General features: G+C 48.1%; 1 protein-coding gene across 1 annotated transcript in view; it reads right to left on the reverse strand.

The window, feature by feature from the left end:
- Positions 1-19,541, reverse strand: part of sema3bl (sema domain, immunoglobulin domain (Ig), short basic domain, secreted, (semaphorin) 3bl) — a 166,643-nt gene that overhangs the window by 25,026 nt on the left and 122,076 nt on the right. The window contains exons 5-8 of the mRNA XM_078203399.1: positions 11,484-11,574; positions 8,592-8,708; positions 7,919-8,061; positions 180-294 (exon numbers count right to left, since the gene is read on the reverse strand). Of these exons, the coding sequence (XP_078059525.1) occupies positions 180-294; positions 7,919-8,061; positions 8,592-8,708; positions 11,484-11,574 (466 nt within the window). The remainder of the gene's footprint in view (positions 1-179; positions 295-7,918; positions 8,062-8,591; positions 8,709-11,483; positions 11,575-19,541) is intronic.

Consider the following 19,541-nt stretch of genomic DNA (forward strand, 5'->3'; position numbering starts at 1 on the left):
TGATTTCACTGAACGAGAGAGCTTTGTTCTGCCTTTGGCTTTGTGCTATAGAGCTGGCCGAGGAATGCCCAGTGCTGACACAGAGTACAGAGCACGTGAAACAATCTCCCATTCCCCCACCCCAACACACCCCCACTCACATTCCTCGCCTTAAAGAAACAAAATAACCTCTTGCTTACCAAGCTCATCAAAGTAGGTGTCTATCCCATCAGGCCCTGGAACGGAACATATCAGCCTGGCTTTGACAAATGTGCTCCATTTGTTTACCAGTGCCCTTTGACCTCCTGCGTCGTTCTGAAAGGTACCATTGTAAACACCTCATCAGTTATGTTTCATAACCTTCTGGGATCATTACCTCCCCAAATAATGGCTTCCCGCCCTCTTTAAGATGGCAGCAGCAAACTAATCGACATTCTGAATCTTGTAAACATTTCTGTCATTCAAGAGAAGGAGGATTGGAATCTGCAATGGAGATCAGACTGGGTGGAATTTTTCAGCGGAGGGATTTTACACTCCCGCCGTGGCCAATGGGTGTTTGAATGGCTGGTCACATTTTCCAGTCCCAGCCCCTCCCCCGCGACAGGGCATAAAATTCAGCACATTGTCTCTATTCCCTGTCCAACTCAACTCTGAGCATCAGAGCAACTCTTTATTCTCTTGTCTTTTTTTTCATATACTGACATTTCATGGACATTTAAGAATATAAGAATTTCCAGGATCATAAAAGACTGTTATTCATAGAATCCCTACAGTGCAGAAGGAGGCCATCGAGTTGCCCTTTAGTGTCAGGGGGACTAGTTAGGGTAAATGCATGCCATTATGGAGATAGGGCGTGGGTGGGACAGTGGTCGGTGCAGACTCGATGGGCCGAATGGCCTCCTTCTGCACTGTGGGGATTCTATGATTTTATGATCTACATAGAAACATACATAGAAACCCTACAGTGCAGAAGGAGGCCATTCGGCCCATCGAGTCTGCACTGACCACAATCCCACGCAGGCCCTACCCCCACATATTTACCCGCTAATCCCTCTAACCTACACATCCCAGGACTCTAAGGGGCAATTTTTAACCTGGCCAATCAACCTAACCCGCACATCTTTGGACTGTGGGAGGAAACCGGAGCACCCGGAGGAAACCCACGCAGACACGAGGAGAATGTGCAAACTCCACACAGACAGTGACCCGAGCCGGGAATCGAACCTGGGACCCTGGAGCTGTGAAGCAGCAGTGCTAACCACTGCGCTACCGTGCCGCCCCACCGACTCTCCCACAGGCTAACCTAACTGGACCCACCCCCCCACTATTCCCATAACCCCATGCATTTACCCCACTAATACCCCTAACCTACACATCTTGGGACAGTAAGGGGCAATTTAGGATGGTCAATCCCCCTAACCCACACATCTTGGGACAGTAAGGGGCAATTTAGGATGGTCAATCCCCCTAACCTACACATCTTGGGACAGTAAGGGGCAATTTAGCATGGTCAATCCACCTAAGCCGCACATCTTTGGACTGTGGAAGGAAACCAGAGCACCCGGAGGAAACCCACGGGGAAAACATGGAGAGAATGTGCAAACTCTGCACAGACAGTGACCCAAGGTTGCAATCGACCCTGAATCTGTGGAATTCTTTATCGCAGAGGGCTGTGGAGGCTGGCTTATTAAGTAAGTTTAAGGCTGAGATAGACAGATTTTTAATCAGCAAGGGAATCGAGGGTGATGGGGATAAGGCGGGAAAGTGGAGTTGAGGATCATTGTAAGACTATAAAGGGAGGATCAGAAGACAGCCATTCAGCCAATTAAGTCTGCTCCACCATTCAATAAGATCACGACAGATCTGACGTGATAATTCTCAACCCCACTTTGTCAATCAAGAATAATATGGGGGTGAAAGGGAGGTTAGGCAGGAATTATGGGGTTGAGATTACAATCAGATCAGCCATGACCTTACTGAATGGTGGGGCAGCCCCGAGGGGCTGTCCAACTGAACTCTGAGCATCAGAGCAACAAACTCTCTTTATTCTCTGCCTTTTTCTTCATGTACTGACATTTCACGGGCATTTAAGAATATAAGAGTTTCCAGGATCAGTAAAAGACTGTTATTCATCGAATCCCCACAGTACAGAAGTTGCCCTGTAGTGTCAGGGGGACTAGTTGGGGTAAATGCATGGTGTTATGGGGATAGGGCCTGGGTGGGATTGTGGTCGGTGCAAACTCGATGGGCCGAATGGCCTCCTTCTGCTCCTAATGTGTATGTTTGTATGTTCACAGGTTAGTATGAACCGCAATGGTTCAAGAAGGGAGTTCACCACCACCTTCTCAAGGACAATTTGGGGTGGACAACAAAATTCTGGCCGAGCCAGTGAGGCCCACATCCAGTGGGAGGATTAAAAAAAAACCACTCGACAGAAAGTGTTGGGGGGGTGATATTTGCGCTCCTGTTTTTTGGGGAGGGATTGGCGGCGGGAGCGGGACATCCCACAGGAATCCCAAAACGCCACCATGGAAATCCCCACATTGAATGGTGGGATCCTCACGTGAATACATCTAAACATAATTATCAGTTTATCGTCCACCCATTAGATCATCCGTTCACGGCAGAGTGAATCACGACAGCTCCCACACGGTGTACACCTGGCGAGCAGAACTCGCCGGAGGTGTGCAGGTGAGTAACATCCCCGGGGGCGGGGGGATTGTGACGGGAGGGGGGAGAGAGTCATGCCTGGGTGGTACACTGGCACCTGGCACTGCACAGGTACTGCACCCAAAGTGCCAGGGGGCAGTGCCAGGGAAGGGGTTTTGTGAGGGGGAGGTTTCCCTTGGGGGGGGAGGGTGAGGTTTTTTCCGGCTATTTGCCGAACAGTTTGATGGGGGAAGTTGCCTTTTATGGCCGGCAATTTCCCCGTCTCCAAATGCTCCTCCATTCTGCCTACTTTTGAGGAAATCTCACCCTCAGCACCCTGAAAACTCAGCACAATCACTGTGTCCTTTACACAGAATATGATCTGAGTGCTGGCTGAATGTTGCTCTTAGCTGCCAGTCAATCATAACAATGAAAAATTGAACTCTCCCCTGGGAACTTGGTTCCGCAGTTGTACTGCCCAAGCCAGGTGTAATCTCACGTCTCGGGTGAGTGCCAGTCACCTCGTGCCAGGCTGCAATGGCATGTATTAAGACCGTTTGCAAGCAATATGGGCTGCCTTCTCATTCCTGTCCCTGCCCTGAACCAGTCACCCTGTAGAATCTAAACCTGCGGCATTCCAAACACGAACCAATGTGATGATTGATGGGCGAAGGGTTATCAGGGCAGGGTTAACAACACCAGCATTGGAAAGGTTATTAGTTCACCCCTAATGAGGTTATCAGTCAAGATAATCAATCTAACAGCTGATGATGGCTGTTATCAGCCTGATATACACAGATATACACAGACACCCACACACACACACCCACACACACACACACACACACACACACACTGCACACACACACACACACTGCACTGACAACAATCCCACCCAGGCCCTATTCCTGTAACCCACGTATTTATCCTGTTAACCCCCCTGATACTAAGGAGAAATTTAGCATGGCCAATGCAACTAACCTGCACATCTTTGGACTGTGGGAGGAAACCCACGCAGACACGGGGAGAACGTGCAAACTCCACACAGACAGCGACCCAAGCCAGGAATCGAACCCGGGTCCCTGGCGCTGTGAGGCAGCGGTGCTAACCACTGTGCCAACGTGCTGCCCATGAACTGCAGCAGTTCAAGAAGGCAGCTTATCACCACCTTCTCAAGGGTAATTAGGGATGGACAATAAAAGCTGGAATTGCGAGCAATGCCCATATCCTTCGGAAGAATAAGAACATCCCAACTTCTCCAGCCTGGCCTTTTCGGATTTCCAGCTGTTTAAAGGAAAACACTTGGTTCTTTTCTGCCACATCTCACTACTGTTCTGATGTGTTGACATGAGCCATGTCTACTTGATGGGCTGAGAGATGGGGAATTCCCTTATCCATGTGGGATTTGTACAGGCTCACAATGCTGGAATGTGGCGGCAAAGCTCCGATAAGATGGGAAAATGTTGGAACAGCTCATGTTTACAGATGAAAACCAGTCCTCCCCGTCTCTCTCTCTCTCCAACTTAATGAATCTTTCTCTTCCTCTTCACTCTTGTGGTTGTTAATCTCCACAGGTCAGAGTTCAAGTGTTGAGAAAGGGAAATAATATGGCAATAATGCGGCACTTATTATGTAGCTCGCTGTGTCTTTAGTTCCGGGAGTGAAACACTTGAAAAGAATTGAATAAAAAGATATGACAAACACAGGCTATATCCATCATTTAAAAAAGAACGAGGCATTTTCTGTGGAATTTGGAGCATACACAACAACAAAAGTATCTTAAAGGCAATTGCTAGGCCTCGGGGAAGGTTTTGGAAATGATTCTGTTGCATGCAAAACATTGAATGTATTCAAGAGGCGGCTGGATATAGCACTTGGGATGAATGGGATCAAAGGTTATGGAGAAAAGGCTATTGAGTTGGATGATCAGCCATGATCGTAATATAGCAAAGTAAAGAAACATAGAAACATAGAAAAACTACAGCACAAAACAGCCCCTTCGGACCCACAAGTTGTGCCGAACATATCCCTACCTTTTAGGCCTACCTATAACCCTCCATCCTATTAAGTCCCATGTACTCATCCAGGAGTCTCTTAAAAGACCCTATTGAGTTTGCCTCCATCACCACTGACGGCAGCCGATTCCACTCGCCCACCACCCTCTGTGTGAAAAACTTCCCCCTAACATTTCCCCTGTACCTACCCCCCAGCACCAGTAAAGTTTATTTATTAGTCACAAGTAGGCTGACATTAATACTGCAATGAAGTTACCATGAAAATCCCCTAATTGCCACACTCCAGCGCCTGTTCGGGTACACTGAAGGGGAATTTAGCACGGCCATTGCATCTAACCTTCATGTCTCCGGACTGTGGGAGGAAACCGGAGCACCCAGAGGAAACGCACGCAGACACGGGGGAGAACGTGCAAACTCCACACAGACAATGACCGAAGCCCGGAATCGAACCCAGGTGCTGTGAAGCAGCAGTGCAAACCACTGTGCCACCATGCTGCCCAATTGCTAGGCCTCGGGGAAGGTTCTGGAAATGATTCTATTGCATGCAAAACATTGAACGTATTCAAGAGGCGGCTGGATATAGTACTTGGGGGTAAATGGGATCAAAGGTTATGGGGAGAAAGCAGGATTAGGCTATTGAGTTGGATAATCAGCCATGATTGTAATGAATGGCGGAGCAGACTGAAGGGTCAAATGGCCTCCTCCTGCTCCTATCTTCTAGGTTTCGATGTGTCTATGCTTTTCCCTGTAGTGAATGTTTTTAAACGTTCGTTGAGAGACCGACTCATGGGGGTTCGAGGGAACTATCATGGTCTTCCGGCAAATCCCAATAAAAGACTCATCCCATAAAATGTGTTAAAGAAAACATGGTTGGAAAAAACCCCACTAAAAACAAAAAAACTGCTGTCAAAATCACAAAAGGCTTCCTGACGCCCATTAAACCATTTCCTGGACTGGAAACTTCAACTCACACATTGAGTTTTACTATCTGTCAGGGACATGCTTCCAGCTATGACAACATTTCCCTGGGATCTTCAGTGCTAAACCTCGGGAAAATGAGAGAAAAAAAAAGTCCAATGAGCAAACATCTGGGAGACATTAATGGAAGAGGCAACCCCGAGGGGATGAGGTAAACATTGTGAGGGGACGATGAATGGAGGGGGGCCTCCTCAGTTCTCAGTACCCACGCGGCATCATTAAAAAACTGTCAGGCTAAGTTGAGCGGCCCTTTAATGTGAAACCAGAACCCAAACTCTTAACTTTACACCACAAGTTAGGAGGTCTGATGGACGGTTTACTGGCTCTTGTCCTGTTGTACTCTGGGCCACCCATTCTCCATCCGGCCATCGCCCCAGCTCCCAACATCGGAGTCTCACTGCAACTCGTAAAACAGTGATCAGATCAGCGTTACGATCGTCTAGGTCAGTGGTGGATAACCGATGGCCCGTCAGGGCTCTGAGTGATGCCCATGAGGCATTTTGTTGACCATTGCCCACCCGCAGGGTTGCCAGATTCCACTGGTTTCTGTCCGTGTATTGTTTTTCCTACCACCATGACTAAAGCGATGTGCATATGCAAAAAAAGGGCAAGTGAGGTGAGGTGAGGGGGGTGGGATTTTCCAGCTGCGCTCGCCCCAAGACCAGAAAATCCCGCCTGAAGTCAACGGACATTTGCATGGTCCCCCCCTCCCCTGCCCCCCGCCCCCCCCCCCCCCCCGCCACCCGCTACAATTCCCATGGCGGGCGGGACGGCAAAATTCCCCTCATTGTGCGCTGCGCACAACATTAACTGTGAGAACCGTGCATTCCCTCTGTGTCCAATCAAAGCCTAAATATTTATTTTGTTTATACCACTTGAAGTTGATAGTTTTATTAATATATTAATGATTAAGCATTTTCTGTAACTTATGAAATATTCGACTCGTATTAAATGTATCCGATCTTATTCATGGAGTGATGAACCATAGAATTCCTACAGCGCAGAAGGAGGCCATTCGGCCTATCGAGTCTGCACCGACCACAATCCCACCCAGGCCCTATCGCCATAACCCCATGCATTTACCCTGCTGTCCCCCTGACACTAAGGGGCACTTTAGCATGGCCGATCCACCTAACCCGCACATCTTTGGAATGGTTTGTGAACAAGCCCGATTTCAATCTTGCGGCCCACTGAGATGAAGGAGGGCCACTCATGCAGCCCGCTCACTGGCCTAGGTTCTCTATCACTGGCCTAGGCTGAGACAAAAACTACCCCAGTATTCTAACCACAACAGGAAGATGAGGGGTTGGAGTACTGGTCCCCAAACCATTGCCAAGGCTTTCTTTATCAGGGTGGTCCACGCATGGCAAGGACCCCGAAGCTGTGGAGGCTGAAGAGTTGGAATCATTAGGTAGCACAGTGGTTAGCACTGCTGCTTCACAGCGCCAGGGACCCGGGTTCGATTCCCGGCTTGGGTCAATGTCTGTGCGGAGTTTGCACGTTCTCCCCGTGTCTGCGTAGGTTTCCTCCGGGTGCTCCGGTTTCCACCCACAGTCTGAAAGACGTGCTGGTTAGGGTGCATTGACCCAAACAGGCGTCGGAGTGTGGCGACTCGGAGATTTTCACAGTAACCTCATTGCAGTGTTAATGTAAACCTACTTGTGACTATTAAATAAACTTTACTTCACTAAACAGTCGGATATTCTAACATGAGACTCTGAGATACCAATCTGATAAGTGCACGGCCCAGGTGCTAAGCTTTGCCCCAGCAACACAAGGTCAGGTACACATGGCCCAGGATATAATATCTATGGGGATGGGGGAGGGAGGAGGTGGTTGGGAGGCATGGGAGGGCTGGATACAGACTTCCTGCTGATGGAAGGAGATGGGTTGGGTTCAATAACCCAACATTGACCCTGTTTTTGCCGAGATGGCAAAATGGGTGGTGAATGAGTTAAAAGGAGGTGGTTTGTGGCAAAACCGGTCATCAATACGGCGATGGTACAATTCGATATAGCGTTCCTCGGAAATTCCCCGCGATATTTTACTCCAGTAAAGGTACTATATAAATGCAAGTTGTTGTTGTTTTACATTCCACTTGATGATCTTTTGCATTCGCATTCTTGGCAACAAAATCCCCAAAATTCAACAAAGAACAAAGAGGATTGTTAGAGACAGGGGCAGTGGGCCACACATGCCCTCGAGTCTGCTCTGCCTTTCAATCTAGTCCGGAATAATCTCACACCTCAATCCGAATTTCCCACCCTATCCCCATATCCCTTGAGTCCCTGACTCACGGCACAAATGCGTCCAATCCGGCTGTAAATGGCCTGGACTTTGCCCTCCGACTCCACGGCCTTCTCCGTGAAGAAGAAATAAACCTTGTCGTTGTCGCGGTCGACGTTATCCGGGATGAGGTGCGCGGCCACGAACTTGGGGTCTGCAAGGTAAGACAAGAGAGAAGGTTGAACCTGTGGTGGTGGGGGGATGGGGGGGGAGGTGGGTGAACACTCTCTGACAGCGTCAGGGGATAAGCTTGGGAATCTTTGTGATCAGGTGTGAACAAATGTTGGCCTTGCCAGCGATGCCTACATGGGGGTGTGGCCATTGCTGGCAAGGCCAGCATCTGTTGCCCATCCCATGTCCTCGTCGAGAGCCTCACCCGCAGGGACAGCAGACCGGAATTCCCGGCATGGAGCCCGGAACACCCAATTCCCAATGCTCCTGGATTTCTGTGGGTGCCACCGTAAGATCAGGAGTGGAGTGCTTCGAAAAATGTCATTGTTGGGACAATTACCTGATCAAAGTTCCACCAATTGGCAAAAGCTTTTTGGGTTGCGACCAATTAACTGCTGCCCCTGGGTTTGCCGTCCAATGAAGGATGGCGGGTGGGTTCCCAAGGCGAGAGGCCCAATAGGATTTCCCGCAGCACCGGATAGATGTCCAGCACTGACGATAGCCACTGGTTACCTTGCAACAAGCGTTGGTCCAGCTCTGTCCTCATGGCGGAGCGGGAGCCCAGGCTGCGGAAGATGACGGGGTCCCTTCCCAAGAAGTCGGCTGTGAGTCCGGAATACAGCTCGTCACCTGAGGAATGGAGGAAGATCGAGTCAGGTGATGTGGCCGTCCATGGCTGCAGTTGATTGCGTTCTTGGTGTCTGCCTATTCATTCTCAATTTAAACCATTGTCACCTTGGTTTCAAATTATTTTCCAGTTTCCCTTTGCATCCTCATCCCTATGCTCACTCACCTGTGTGACTCCTGATTAAGAAGGTTGGGATTTCATAGTCAGAGCTTTACAGCACAAAAAGAGGCCCTTCAGCCCATCGTGTCTGTGCCGGCTATCAAACACCTATCTATTCTAATCCCATTTTCCTTCACTTGGCCTGTGGCCTTGTATTCTACGGCATTTCAAGTGCTCATCTAAATGCTCCTTAAATGTTGTGAGGGTTAAGTTTATTTATTATGAGTGTCACAAGTAGTCTTACATTCACACTGCAATGAAGTTACTGTGAAAATCCCCCAGTCCCCACACTCCGGCGCCTGTTCGGGTACACTGAGGGAGAATTTAGCATGGCCAATGCACCTAACCAGCACGTCTTTCGGACTGTGGGAGGAAACCAGAGCACCCGGAGGAAACCCATGCAGACATGGGGAGAACGTGCAGACTTTGCACAGGCAGTGAACAGAGCCAGGAATCGAACCCGGGTCCCTGGCGCTGTGAGGCAGCAATGCTAGCCATTGTGCCACCCATTAGTGCCATCCACCCATCACGGTAGCATCGTGCTACTGTGCCAATAAAAGTGACATTTGGCACAAGAGGTGCCTTTAAATCTGAAACCCTAAGTGGTTAGCTGGAGTGGGGATCGGCATGGGTTCAAGGGTCAAAGGGAAAGCAGAAAAATTCAAATCTATGTCAGAGAACTTCATCATAGAATCCGTACAGTGCAGAAGGAGGCCATTCGGCCCATCAAGTCTGCACCGACCACAATCCCTCCCAGACCCTATCCCCTTAATCCCACGTATTTACCCTGCTATTCACCCTGACACAATGGGGTAATTTAGCACGGCCAATCAACCTAACTTGCACATCTTTTGGACTCTGGGAGGAAACCGGAGCACCCGGAGGAAACCCACGCAGTCACGGGGAGAACGTGCAGACTCCACACAGACAGTGACCCAAGCCGGGAATCGAACCCAGGTCCCTAATGTTGTGAGGCAGCAGCGCTAACCACTGTGCCACCCTAGAAGGATGATTGAGAAAAGGATTATTTGGTCCCTCAGCAATTGTCAGTAATGCACTAAGTGAGGCAGTTCGCTGTCTCCTCAAGCTGCCGGCCTACTTTTTCAGGCAATGCTAATGAGGCATGACGACTTCACTTGTACCTATGTCATTAACATGCGGAACAGATCAAATTGCTGCTCAGAATCTGGTGACATACTGCACTCCTCCAGACAATGAGACCAAAGGAAAAGGTGTCACTGACCCCTCCGACAAACCGGTTCAACCATTTAATCGTTTTTTTGGATTCCCCCCTGAACACAATAGTCTGACTTTTAGGAATTACCATTAAACTGGTTGCTGAAAAGTGCAGTTTCTCCAAATCAACTGTGAAACCAGACTGATATCTCCCTGGAGGAGGACTTTGCAAGAATGATTTATTGACCGGATTAAATACTATGGACTGCCTGTTGCACCATGAAGTTGGAAGAGGCACATCAGCAGAGAACACTGCCGGAATCCGGCAGGATAATACATGATGTAGGGAATTATCCCCACACTGGGACTTTCTCCGTCCCAATCTCATTCAGCAGAGATCTTCAAAAGAGGAAACTTTAAGATGTCTCTTAGGGGGAGCTCATCTCATTGGAATCCATTTAAAGATCGATTCTCATCTTCAGAATCTTTTCAAGTACGATTTGCCTCATGGGAATCCTTTAAAGGGACATTCCCATCAGCAGTGCCCTTCAAAGGGGGATTCTCCATATGGCTGTTGTGTAAAGGGTTAACCCTGATGATAGCTGAGCATGTGCATAGGGGGCTATGTAAGTGATGTTGAGTGTGCGGCAATTCCGAGAGCTCTGTCCTGATCTTATCTAACTTTGTAAATAGTTAGCATGTAAATAAAAGGTTCTGGACAGAAGACCATTGTCTCCTGCAACATTATTCTGGCCTAAGAATCATAGAACCCCTACAGTGCAGAAGGAGACCATTTGGCCCATCTAGTCTGTACCGACACTCCGACAGAGCATCTTACTCAGGCCCAAACCCCCCGCCCTATCCCGTAACCCCACATATTTACCCACTAATCCCCCTAACCTACACATCTTTGGACACCAAGGGGCAATTTATCATGGCCAATCCTTCTAACCTGCACATCTTTGGACACCAAGGGGCAATTTATCATGGCTAATCCCCCTAAAATAAGACATCTTTGGACACTAAGGGGCAATTTAGCATGGCTAATCCTCCAAACCTGCACATCTTTGGACTGTGGGAGGAAACCGGAGCACCTGGAGGAAACCCACGCAGACACGGGAAGAACATGCAGACTCCACACAGACAGTGACCCGAGGTCAGAATTGAACCCGGGTCCCTGGCGCTGTGAGGCAACAGTGCTAACCACTGTGCCACCGTGCCGCCCTAAGATGGCAACGAATCCTGAGACAAACCCACAATAAGAGTAGGGACCCTCTGAAGAGGGATTCTCATCACGAGGACTGTTTAAAGGCGGTGGGGGGGGGAGGGGGGGGGGAGGGCGTTTCCCTATCAGCATCGGTGTTGGGGGTGGGGGGAGGGGGGATCTCATCATCAGAACCCTGTTAAAGATGTTTATTTTGCAATTTTCAAAAATGGCTTACCAATGAAAGTGCTTGCAAAGGGTCGGTTGGGGTCATGTGGACATTTACCACGCCCATTTTCCACACTGTTCACCTCCATCCTGAAAGCATGCTTGGGGAAAAGAAAAGAGGAGTTAGTGCGATCATTTCCAGCCGAGTGTAAGGTGCCAGGAAGCTGATTGTTCATGGCGGGTAATCCTGCAAATACAATGGCTCGGGGCACCAGAGGAATGTCACCGTATTTAGTCATTGACTACCTCTAACTCTGCCTTCACTGCCTGTCCCTGAAGGCACATGACCTTCATGGGAGCACAAAGATGTCCAAAGATGTGCGGGTTAGATGGATTGGCCATGCTAAATTGCCCCTCAGTGTCAGGGGGACTAGCTAGGGCAAATTCATGGGGTTATGAGGATAGGGCCTGGGTGGGACTGTGGTCGGTGCAGACTCGATGGGCTGAATGGCCTCCTTCTGCACTGTAGGATTCTATGAAAACCTTGAACGTGCCAGGGTAGTACCAGCACAGTACTCCAAATGTGGTCTGACCAGAGCCTTATACAGCTTCAGTAGTACACCCTGCTCTTGTATTCTAACCCTCTCAAAATCAATGCTAACATTGCATACGCCTTCCTAACTGCCAACTCAACCTGCAAGTTAACCTTAAGGGAATCCTGAACTAGGACTCTCAAGTCCCCTTGTGCTTCTGATTTCTGAATTCTCTCCCCATTTAGAAAATAGTCTATGCTTCTATTCCTACTGAAATGCATAACTCACACTTGCCCACTCTGTATTCCACCTGCCATTTGCAGCCTGGTGATCGGGTCTGCTCCGCCATTCAATCATGGATGAGGGGGGATCTTATTGAAACTTACAGGATACTGCGAGGCCTGGATAGAGATCCCCCCCTCATCCTTCTAAATTCCAATGAGCACAGACTCAGAGTCCTCAAACGCGCCTCATACAACAAGCTCTTCATTCCAGGAATCATTCTCGTGAACCTCCTCTGGACCCTCTCCAAGGCCAGCACATCCTTCCTCAGATACGGGGCCCAAAATTGCTCACAATATTTATTGAAACTTACAGGATACTGCGAGGCCTGGATAGAGTGGACGTGGGGAAGATGTTTCCATTAGTCGGAGAGACTCGGATCCGAGGGCACAGCCTCAGAGTAAAGGGACGACCCTTTAGAACCGAGATGAGGAGTAATTTCTTCAGCCAAAGAGTGGTGAATCTGTGGAATTCATTGCCACAGAGGGCTGTGCTGGCCAGGTCATTGAGTGTATTTAAGACAGAGATAGATAGGTTCTTGATTGATAAGGGGATCAAAGGTTACAGGGAAAAGGCGGGAGAATGGGATTGAGAAACCTATCAGCCATGATTGAATGGCGGAGCGGACTCGATGGGCCGAATGGCCTAATCCTGCTCCTATATTTTATGGTCTTATGCAAAGGAAGAACTGAATCCCAAGTTTTAGTGAGCGAATGATTCTATCGACAAATCTGTTTTCATAGAACTGGGATAGAAGTGAAAGGTGGTGTTGGGTTAAGGCTGTACATCTAAATAAAATCTCTGAGCTAGCAATGGAATATGGGCGTTTAAGCTCTGGAATCATGCGAGCTAAACTCACTGGAGTCAGAGTTCAGAACGAAGATCGTACCCTGGGACTAGCCATGTCCTAGGGGTAAAATCTAGTTCAGTCTGACTACACCCTTCCCCTTCTCTTTGAGCTTATTGCTCCCTCCTGTAAGCAATGTGCTTGGAGTGCATTATATAAAAGTCATTGCCTTTACATTCAGCCATAGGGAAGAGATTCATGCGAAGCTGAGGCAAATATTCAGCAGTTATGCTATTTAATATCCTGAGAGTCTTGTGATATGACAGAACCATCGTGCCTCAGATAATTGACTGTACTATTACTCTCCCCTCTCCATCCCACCACCTCCCACACAGGTGCCAGTATCGAACATTTCCTGCCTGCAATCCCTGCAGTCAAATAATCAGATTGTAAAGCTGTAAGTCATGGATAACGACGTCAGAATCTAATGTATTCTCTGTCGAGTGACCCCGGTGAGAAGCAGCGTGTCATCTCCCAGCAGAGTGTCTCCATCTGCCACGTCACAAGAGTATCGGCTCTTCAAAGCTGTAAAATATTCAAAAGCTTCCCCACTCCCGTCAGGGCCTTCCGCTGAAACAGCTCGAGTGGGCGGCCAAAGACCCTCAAGTTGTGTCGAAAACGCAATGGGAGTACTAACTGCAACAACAAATGGCATTTGTGTAGCGCAGGGTGTACCGTAGGTGCAATTATCAGTTTGACACTGAACTGCATCAGGTGGCACAGTGATTAGCACTGCTGCCTCACAGCGCCGGGGACCCGGGTTCGATTCCCGGCTTGGGGAACTGTCTGTGCGGAGTCTGCACGTTCTCCCCCATGTCTGCATGGGTTTCCTCCAGGTGCTCCAGCTTCCTCCCACAGTCCGAAAGACATCCATTGACTCTGTCTACATTTCCCGCTGCCTCGGCAAAGCAGCCAGCATAATTAAGGACCCCACGCACCCCGGACAATCTCTCTTCCACCTTCTTCTGTCAGGAAAAAGATACAAAAGTCTGAGGTCACGTACCAACCGGCTCAAGAACAGCTTCTTCCCTGCTGCCATCAGACTTTTGAATGGACCTACCTCGCATTGAGTTGATCTTTCTCTACACCCTAGCTATGACTATAACTCTACACTTTGCACTCTCTCGTTTCCTTCTCTATAAATGATATGTTTTGTCTGTATAACGTGCAAAAAACAATACTTTTCACTGGATGTTAATACGTATGACAATAATAAATCAAATAAAAATCAAATCAAATCAAAAAGACGTCCTGGTTAGGTGCATTGGCCGTGCTAAATTCTCCCTTAGTGTACCCGAACAGGCGCCGGAGTGCAGCGACTAGAGGATTTTCACAGTAACTTCATTGCAGTGTTAATGTAAGCCTACTCGTGACACTAATAAATAAACTTTAAACTTTAACATAGGCTGACTGGTGGTGATTTAACCTGAGGATCACCACAACTCAGGCGAAGGACAAGGTTGAGAAGGCGGGGCTATTCAAGAATAACCTCAGCTGGTACGGGAATTGAAAAGCGCTGTTGGCGTTGCTGTACATCACAAAGCAGCTGTCCAGCCAACTGAGCGAGAAGATGTGTAGGTTAGGTGGATTGACTATGGTGAATGCGTGGGGTTATGGGGTTAGGATGAGGGTAGTGGTCCAAGCTGGAGTGCTTTTTCAGAGGGTCAGTGCAGACTCAACAGGCCTCCTTCTGCACTGTAGGGATTTTATGCCTGGATTGAGTGGCATGCCTTATGAGGATAGGCTGAGGGAGCTCGGTCTTTTCTCCTTGGAGAGACGAAGGATGAGAGGAGACCTAATAGAGGTGTATAAGATGTTGAGAGGCATAGATCGGGTGGACTCTCAGAGACTTTTTCCCAGGGTGGAAATGTCTGCTACGAGAGGACACAGGTTTAGGGTGCTGGGGGGTAGGTACAGGGGAGATGTTAGGGGTAAGCTTTTCACACAGAGGGTGGTGGGCAAGTGGAATCGGCTGCCGTCAGTGGTGGTGGAGGCGAACTCAATAGGGTCTTTTAAGAGACTCCTGGATGAGTACATGGAGCTTAATAGGATGGAGGGTTATAGGTAGGTCTAGAAGGTAGGGATGTGTTCGGCACAACTTGTGGGCCGAAGGGCCTGTTTGTGCTGTAGTTTTCCTATGTTTCTAAGAAGGCAGAAGGTCAAGAGGCAGGCTTTAAGATGCATCTTAAAATGAGGGCTGGGAGGAAGAGGGAAAGAGAGGGATAGATTTAAGGTAGGAATTCCAGAACTTGGGACCGGAGCAGCGACAATCCACAGGTTCACCATTCCCGGTGTGTCCATTCTAGGATATGTGGACATGCTGAGTACCGCCTTGAATTCCCACATTGCTTTATCATGGGATTCTTTTAAAATATGACAATTACTGGCTGTAAATGAACAATAAAGATGACAGAAATAGTGTAATAAGGCATTCTGCTCCCATGCATTGTGCAAGCCCTGTGTGTCACGGAGTACAGCACATACTGGGGCAAAGTCAATTTTCCCATGTCTGTTGCTGTGGAGCATAATGTCTTTTTAAAGTTTATTCATTAGTGTCACAAGTTGGCTTACATTAACACTGCAATGAAGTTACTGTAAAAATCCCCTAGTTGCCACACTCCAGCGCCTGTTCGGGTACACTGAGGGAGAATTTAGCACGGCCAATGTGCCTAACTAGCACGTCTTTCGACTGTGGGAGGAAACTGGAGCACCTGCAGGAAACCCCCGCAGACACGGGGAGAACATGCAGACTCCGCACAGACAGAGACCCAAGCCGGGAATCGAACCACATCCCTGGCGCTGTGAGGCAGCAGTGCTAACCACTGCGCCACCGTGCCACCCAATGCTGTAGGACTGGCATGTATTCTTATTGCTGGTTCTTTTTGGCACACAAGACGCACGAGGCAAGAGAATGAGCAATTACTGGCGCCTGTATATGTTGAATATCAACTCTTCTGCATGTACAGTGCAGTTGGGTAAAAGCCAAAGATTCAGTCAACATCTGGGCCGGCGCTGTATGTCTCCAGATGCACAGCTGTGCTCCCAGTCAGGCTGACGGACTCCACTGTGGATGTCCCTCGCCACCGGAGACAGAAACTGTAACCCCGTTCAGGTATAAACCACCGGCCCCTCTGCAATTCCCCCTTTCTACCTCTCTCACCCTCATTAGGTTCAGAAAGTTGGAAGGAGCGGTATAAGGATAACATATGTTCTGCTACTGATTAATCCAGCCTGCTGAGGATCTGAGTGATTCCAATGTTTCAAAGCCCGACTCAGCCAAGCCAAACAAAAACAATTCTTTATAGATCGCTGGATGAATTATTATCACTGTGTGACTATTAATTTTCAGCCTGCGAGCTTTGGAACCGCTGATTGTGAAGAACTCTAATATCCCTCCTTCGCATATGGTGTTTAAACCCCAGAAGATGCTCCGAGTTTCAGGGCCAGCTTTTGGTAAAGTTTTTGTAGAGACTTCAGTCATCAAGACTGAGGATTGCCATTGCTTGCTGTATTACATTGACATTTTATTTGATTTGATTTATTATTGTCACATGTATTAACATCCAGTGAAAAGTATTGTTTCTTGCGCGCTATACAGACAAAGCATACCGTTCATAGAGAAGAAAACAAGAGAGTGCAGAATGTAGTGTTACAGTCATAGCTAGGGTGTAGAGAAAGATCAACTTAATGCAAGGTAAGTCCATTCAAAAGTCTGATGGCAGCAGGGAAGAAGCTGTTCTAGAAGCGTCCCGGAAATCCTGAGGTGGGAGGGAGAGGAGCCTGAGGTAGCGGTACATATTGGTACCGCTGATGTGGGTAGGAAGGGAGAAGGGGTCATGAAAAAGGAGTACAGGGAATTAGGGAGACAGCTGAGAAAGAGGAAAGCAAAGGTAGTAATCTCAGGATTACTGCCTGTGCCACGGGAAGGTGAGGGCAGGAATGGAGTGAGGTGGAGGATGAATGTGTGGCTGAGGGACTGGTGCAGGGGGCAGGGATTCAGGTTCCTGGACCATTGGGACCTCTTTAGGGGCAGGGGTGATCTGTATACAAAAAATGGGTGGAACTTGAATCACACGGGGACCAATATCCTGGCCGGTAGGTTGGCTAAGGCTACTGGGGAGAATTTAAACTAGATAGGTTGGGGGGAGGGGAGCTAGAAGAGTTGACCAGGATCAAGGAACTAATTGATGGGGGGGAGGATGCAGGGGTAAGGGGAATTACAAAATTAATGGTAGAGGAGAGGGTGCAAGTGAATGAAGGTGGTAATTTAGATAAGGGAGTAGAGGGAGAGGGTGTTCGCGACTCATCAAAGCGGGTCCAGATAAAAGCTGGAATAAGGACACTTTGCCTGAATGCACGAAGCATTCGGAACAAGGTAAATGAGTTGATGGTGCAAATCAGCACAAGTGGGTACGATCTAGTGGCCATTACAGAAACGTGGCTGAAAGGTGACCAGGACTGGGAGATGAATATCCAGGGGTATCAGGCGTTTAGGAAGAATAGACAGGAAGGAAAAGGTGGTGGGGTCGCGCTATTAATAAGAGATAATATCAGGGTAGTACTGAGGGATGACATAGGCTCTGAGGAACAAAACGTGGAATCATTATGGGTAGAGATGAGGAATAGTAGAGGGAGAAAGACACTCGTAGGTGTGGTATATAGGCCCCCAAATAATAATGTTGAGGTAGGGAGGGCTATAAACAAGCAGATAAGGGATGCATGTAAAAACGGAACGGCAATAATCATGGGGGACTTCAACATGCACATTGACTGGCAGACTCAAGTCGGTAAGGGTGGAATGGAGGAAGAGTTCTTAGGATGCTGTCGGGATAGTTTCCTTGAACAGCATGTTACGGAACCGACGAGGGAACGAGCTATTTTGGATCTGGTATTGTGTAACGAGGTAGGTAGAATTAAGGATCTTATTGTGAAGGACCCTCTTGGGTCTAGTGACCACAATATGGTCGAATTTCTGATTCAGATGGAAGAGGAGAAAGTTTGGTCCCAAACCAGTGTCCTCTGTTTGAACAGAGGGAAATATGATAGGATGAGGGATGAATTGGCTAAGGTAGACTGGGAGAGCAGGCTGGCAGGTAGGATAGCTGAGGAACAGTGGAGGATTTTTAAGGAGATCCTTTTCAGTTCTCAGCAAAAATATATTCCAGCAAAAAACAAGGATTGTAAGAAAAGGGAGAACCAGCCGTGGATAACGAAGGAAATAAAGGAGAGTATTAAAATAAAAACAGCTGCGTACAGAGTGGCCAAAAATAGTGGAGAAACAAGTGATTGGGAAAAATTTAAGAAACAACAAAGAGAGACTAAGAAAGCGATAAAGAAAGGAAGGATAGACTATGAAGCTAGGCTAGCAATTAATATAAAAAATGATAGTAAAAGTTTTTATAAATATATGAAAAGGAATAGAGTGGCTAGAGTGAATGTTGGACCCTTGGAGGACGAGAGGGGGGAGTTAATAGTGGGAAATGAGGATATGGCTGAGTCTTTAAATAAGTTTTTTGTGTCGGTCTTCACGGTGGAGGACACAAATAGTTTGCCAAATATTAACGATAGAGGGTTGGCAGCAGGAGAAATACTTAATACAATTAATGTTACCAGAGAGGCAGTGCTGGGTAGACTAATGGGACTGAAGGTGGACAAGTCCCCGGGTCCGGATGGAATGCATCCCAGGGTATTGAAAGAAATGTCAGAGGTAATAGTGGATGCGTTAGTGATTATTTATCAAAACTCGTTGCATTCTGGGGTAGTGCCAGTTGATTGGAAAACGGCTAATGTTACGCCGCTGTTTAAAAAAGGAAGGAGACAAAAGGCGGGTAACTATAGGCTGGTCAGCTTAACGTCTGTAGTAGGGAAAATGCTGGAATCCATTATTAAAGAGGAGATAGCAGGGCATCTGGATAGAAATGGTTCGATCAATCAGACGCAGCATGGATTCATGAGGGGAAAGTCGTGCTTGACAAACATGTTGGATTTTTATGAAGATGTGACTAGGGCGGTTGATGGAGGAGAACCGGTGGATGCGGTGTTTTTGGATTTCCAAAAGGCGTTTGATAAGGTGCCCCATAAAAGGCTGCTGAAGAAGATTAGGGCACACGGAGTTGGGGGTAGTGTGTTAAAGTGGATTGGGGACTGGCTATCCGACAGGAAGCAAAGAGTCGGAATAAATGGGTGTTTTTCCGGTTGGAGGAAGGTAACTAGTGGCGTGCCGCAGGGATCGGTACTCGGGCCGCAACTGTTTACCATTTATATAGATGATCTGGAGGAGGGGACGGAGTGTAGGGTAACGAAGTTTGCAGACGACACAAAGATAAGTGGAAAAGTGAATCGTGTGGAGGACGGAGAAGATCTGCTGAGAGATTTGGACAGGCTGAGTGAGTGGGCGAGGATATGGCAAATGGAGTAGAACGTTGAGAAATGCGAGGTTATACACTTTGGAGGAAATAATAACAAA

The sequence above is a fragment of the Mustelus asterias genome, chromosome 3 (assembly GCF_964213995.1).
Source record: "Mustelus asterias chromosome 3, sMusAst1.hap1.1, whole genome shotgun sequence".
Taxonomy (NCBI): Eukaryota; Metazoa; Chordata; class Chondrichthyes; order Carcharhiniformes; family Triakidae; genus Mustelus; species Mustelus asterias.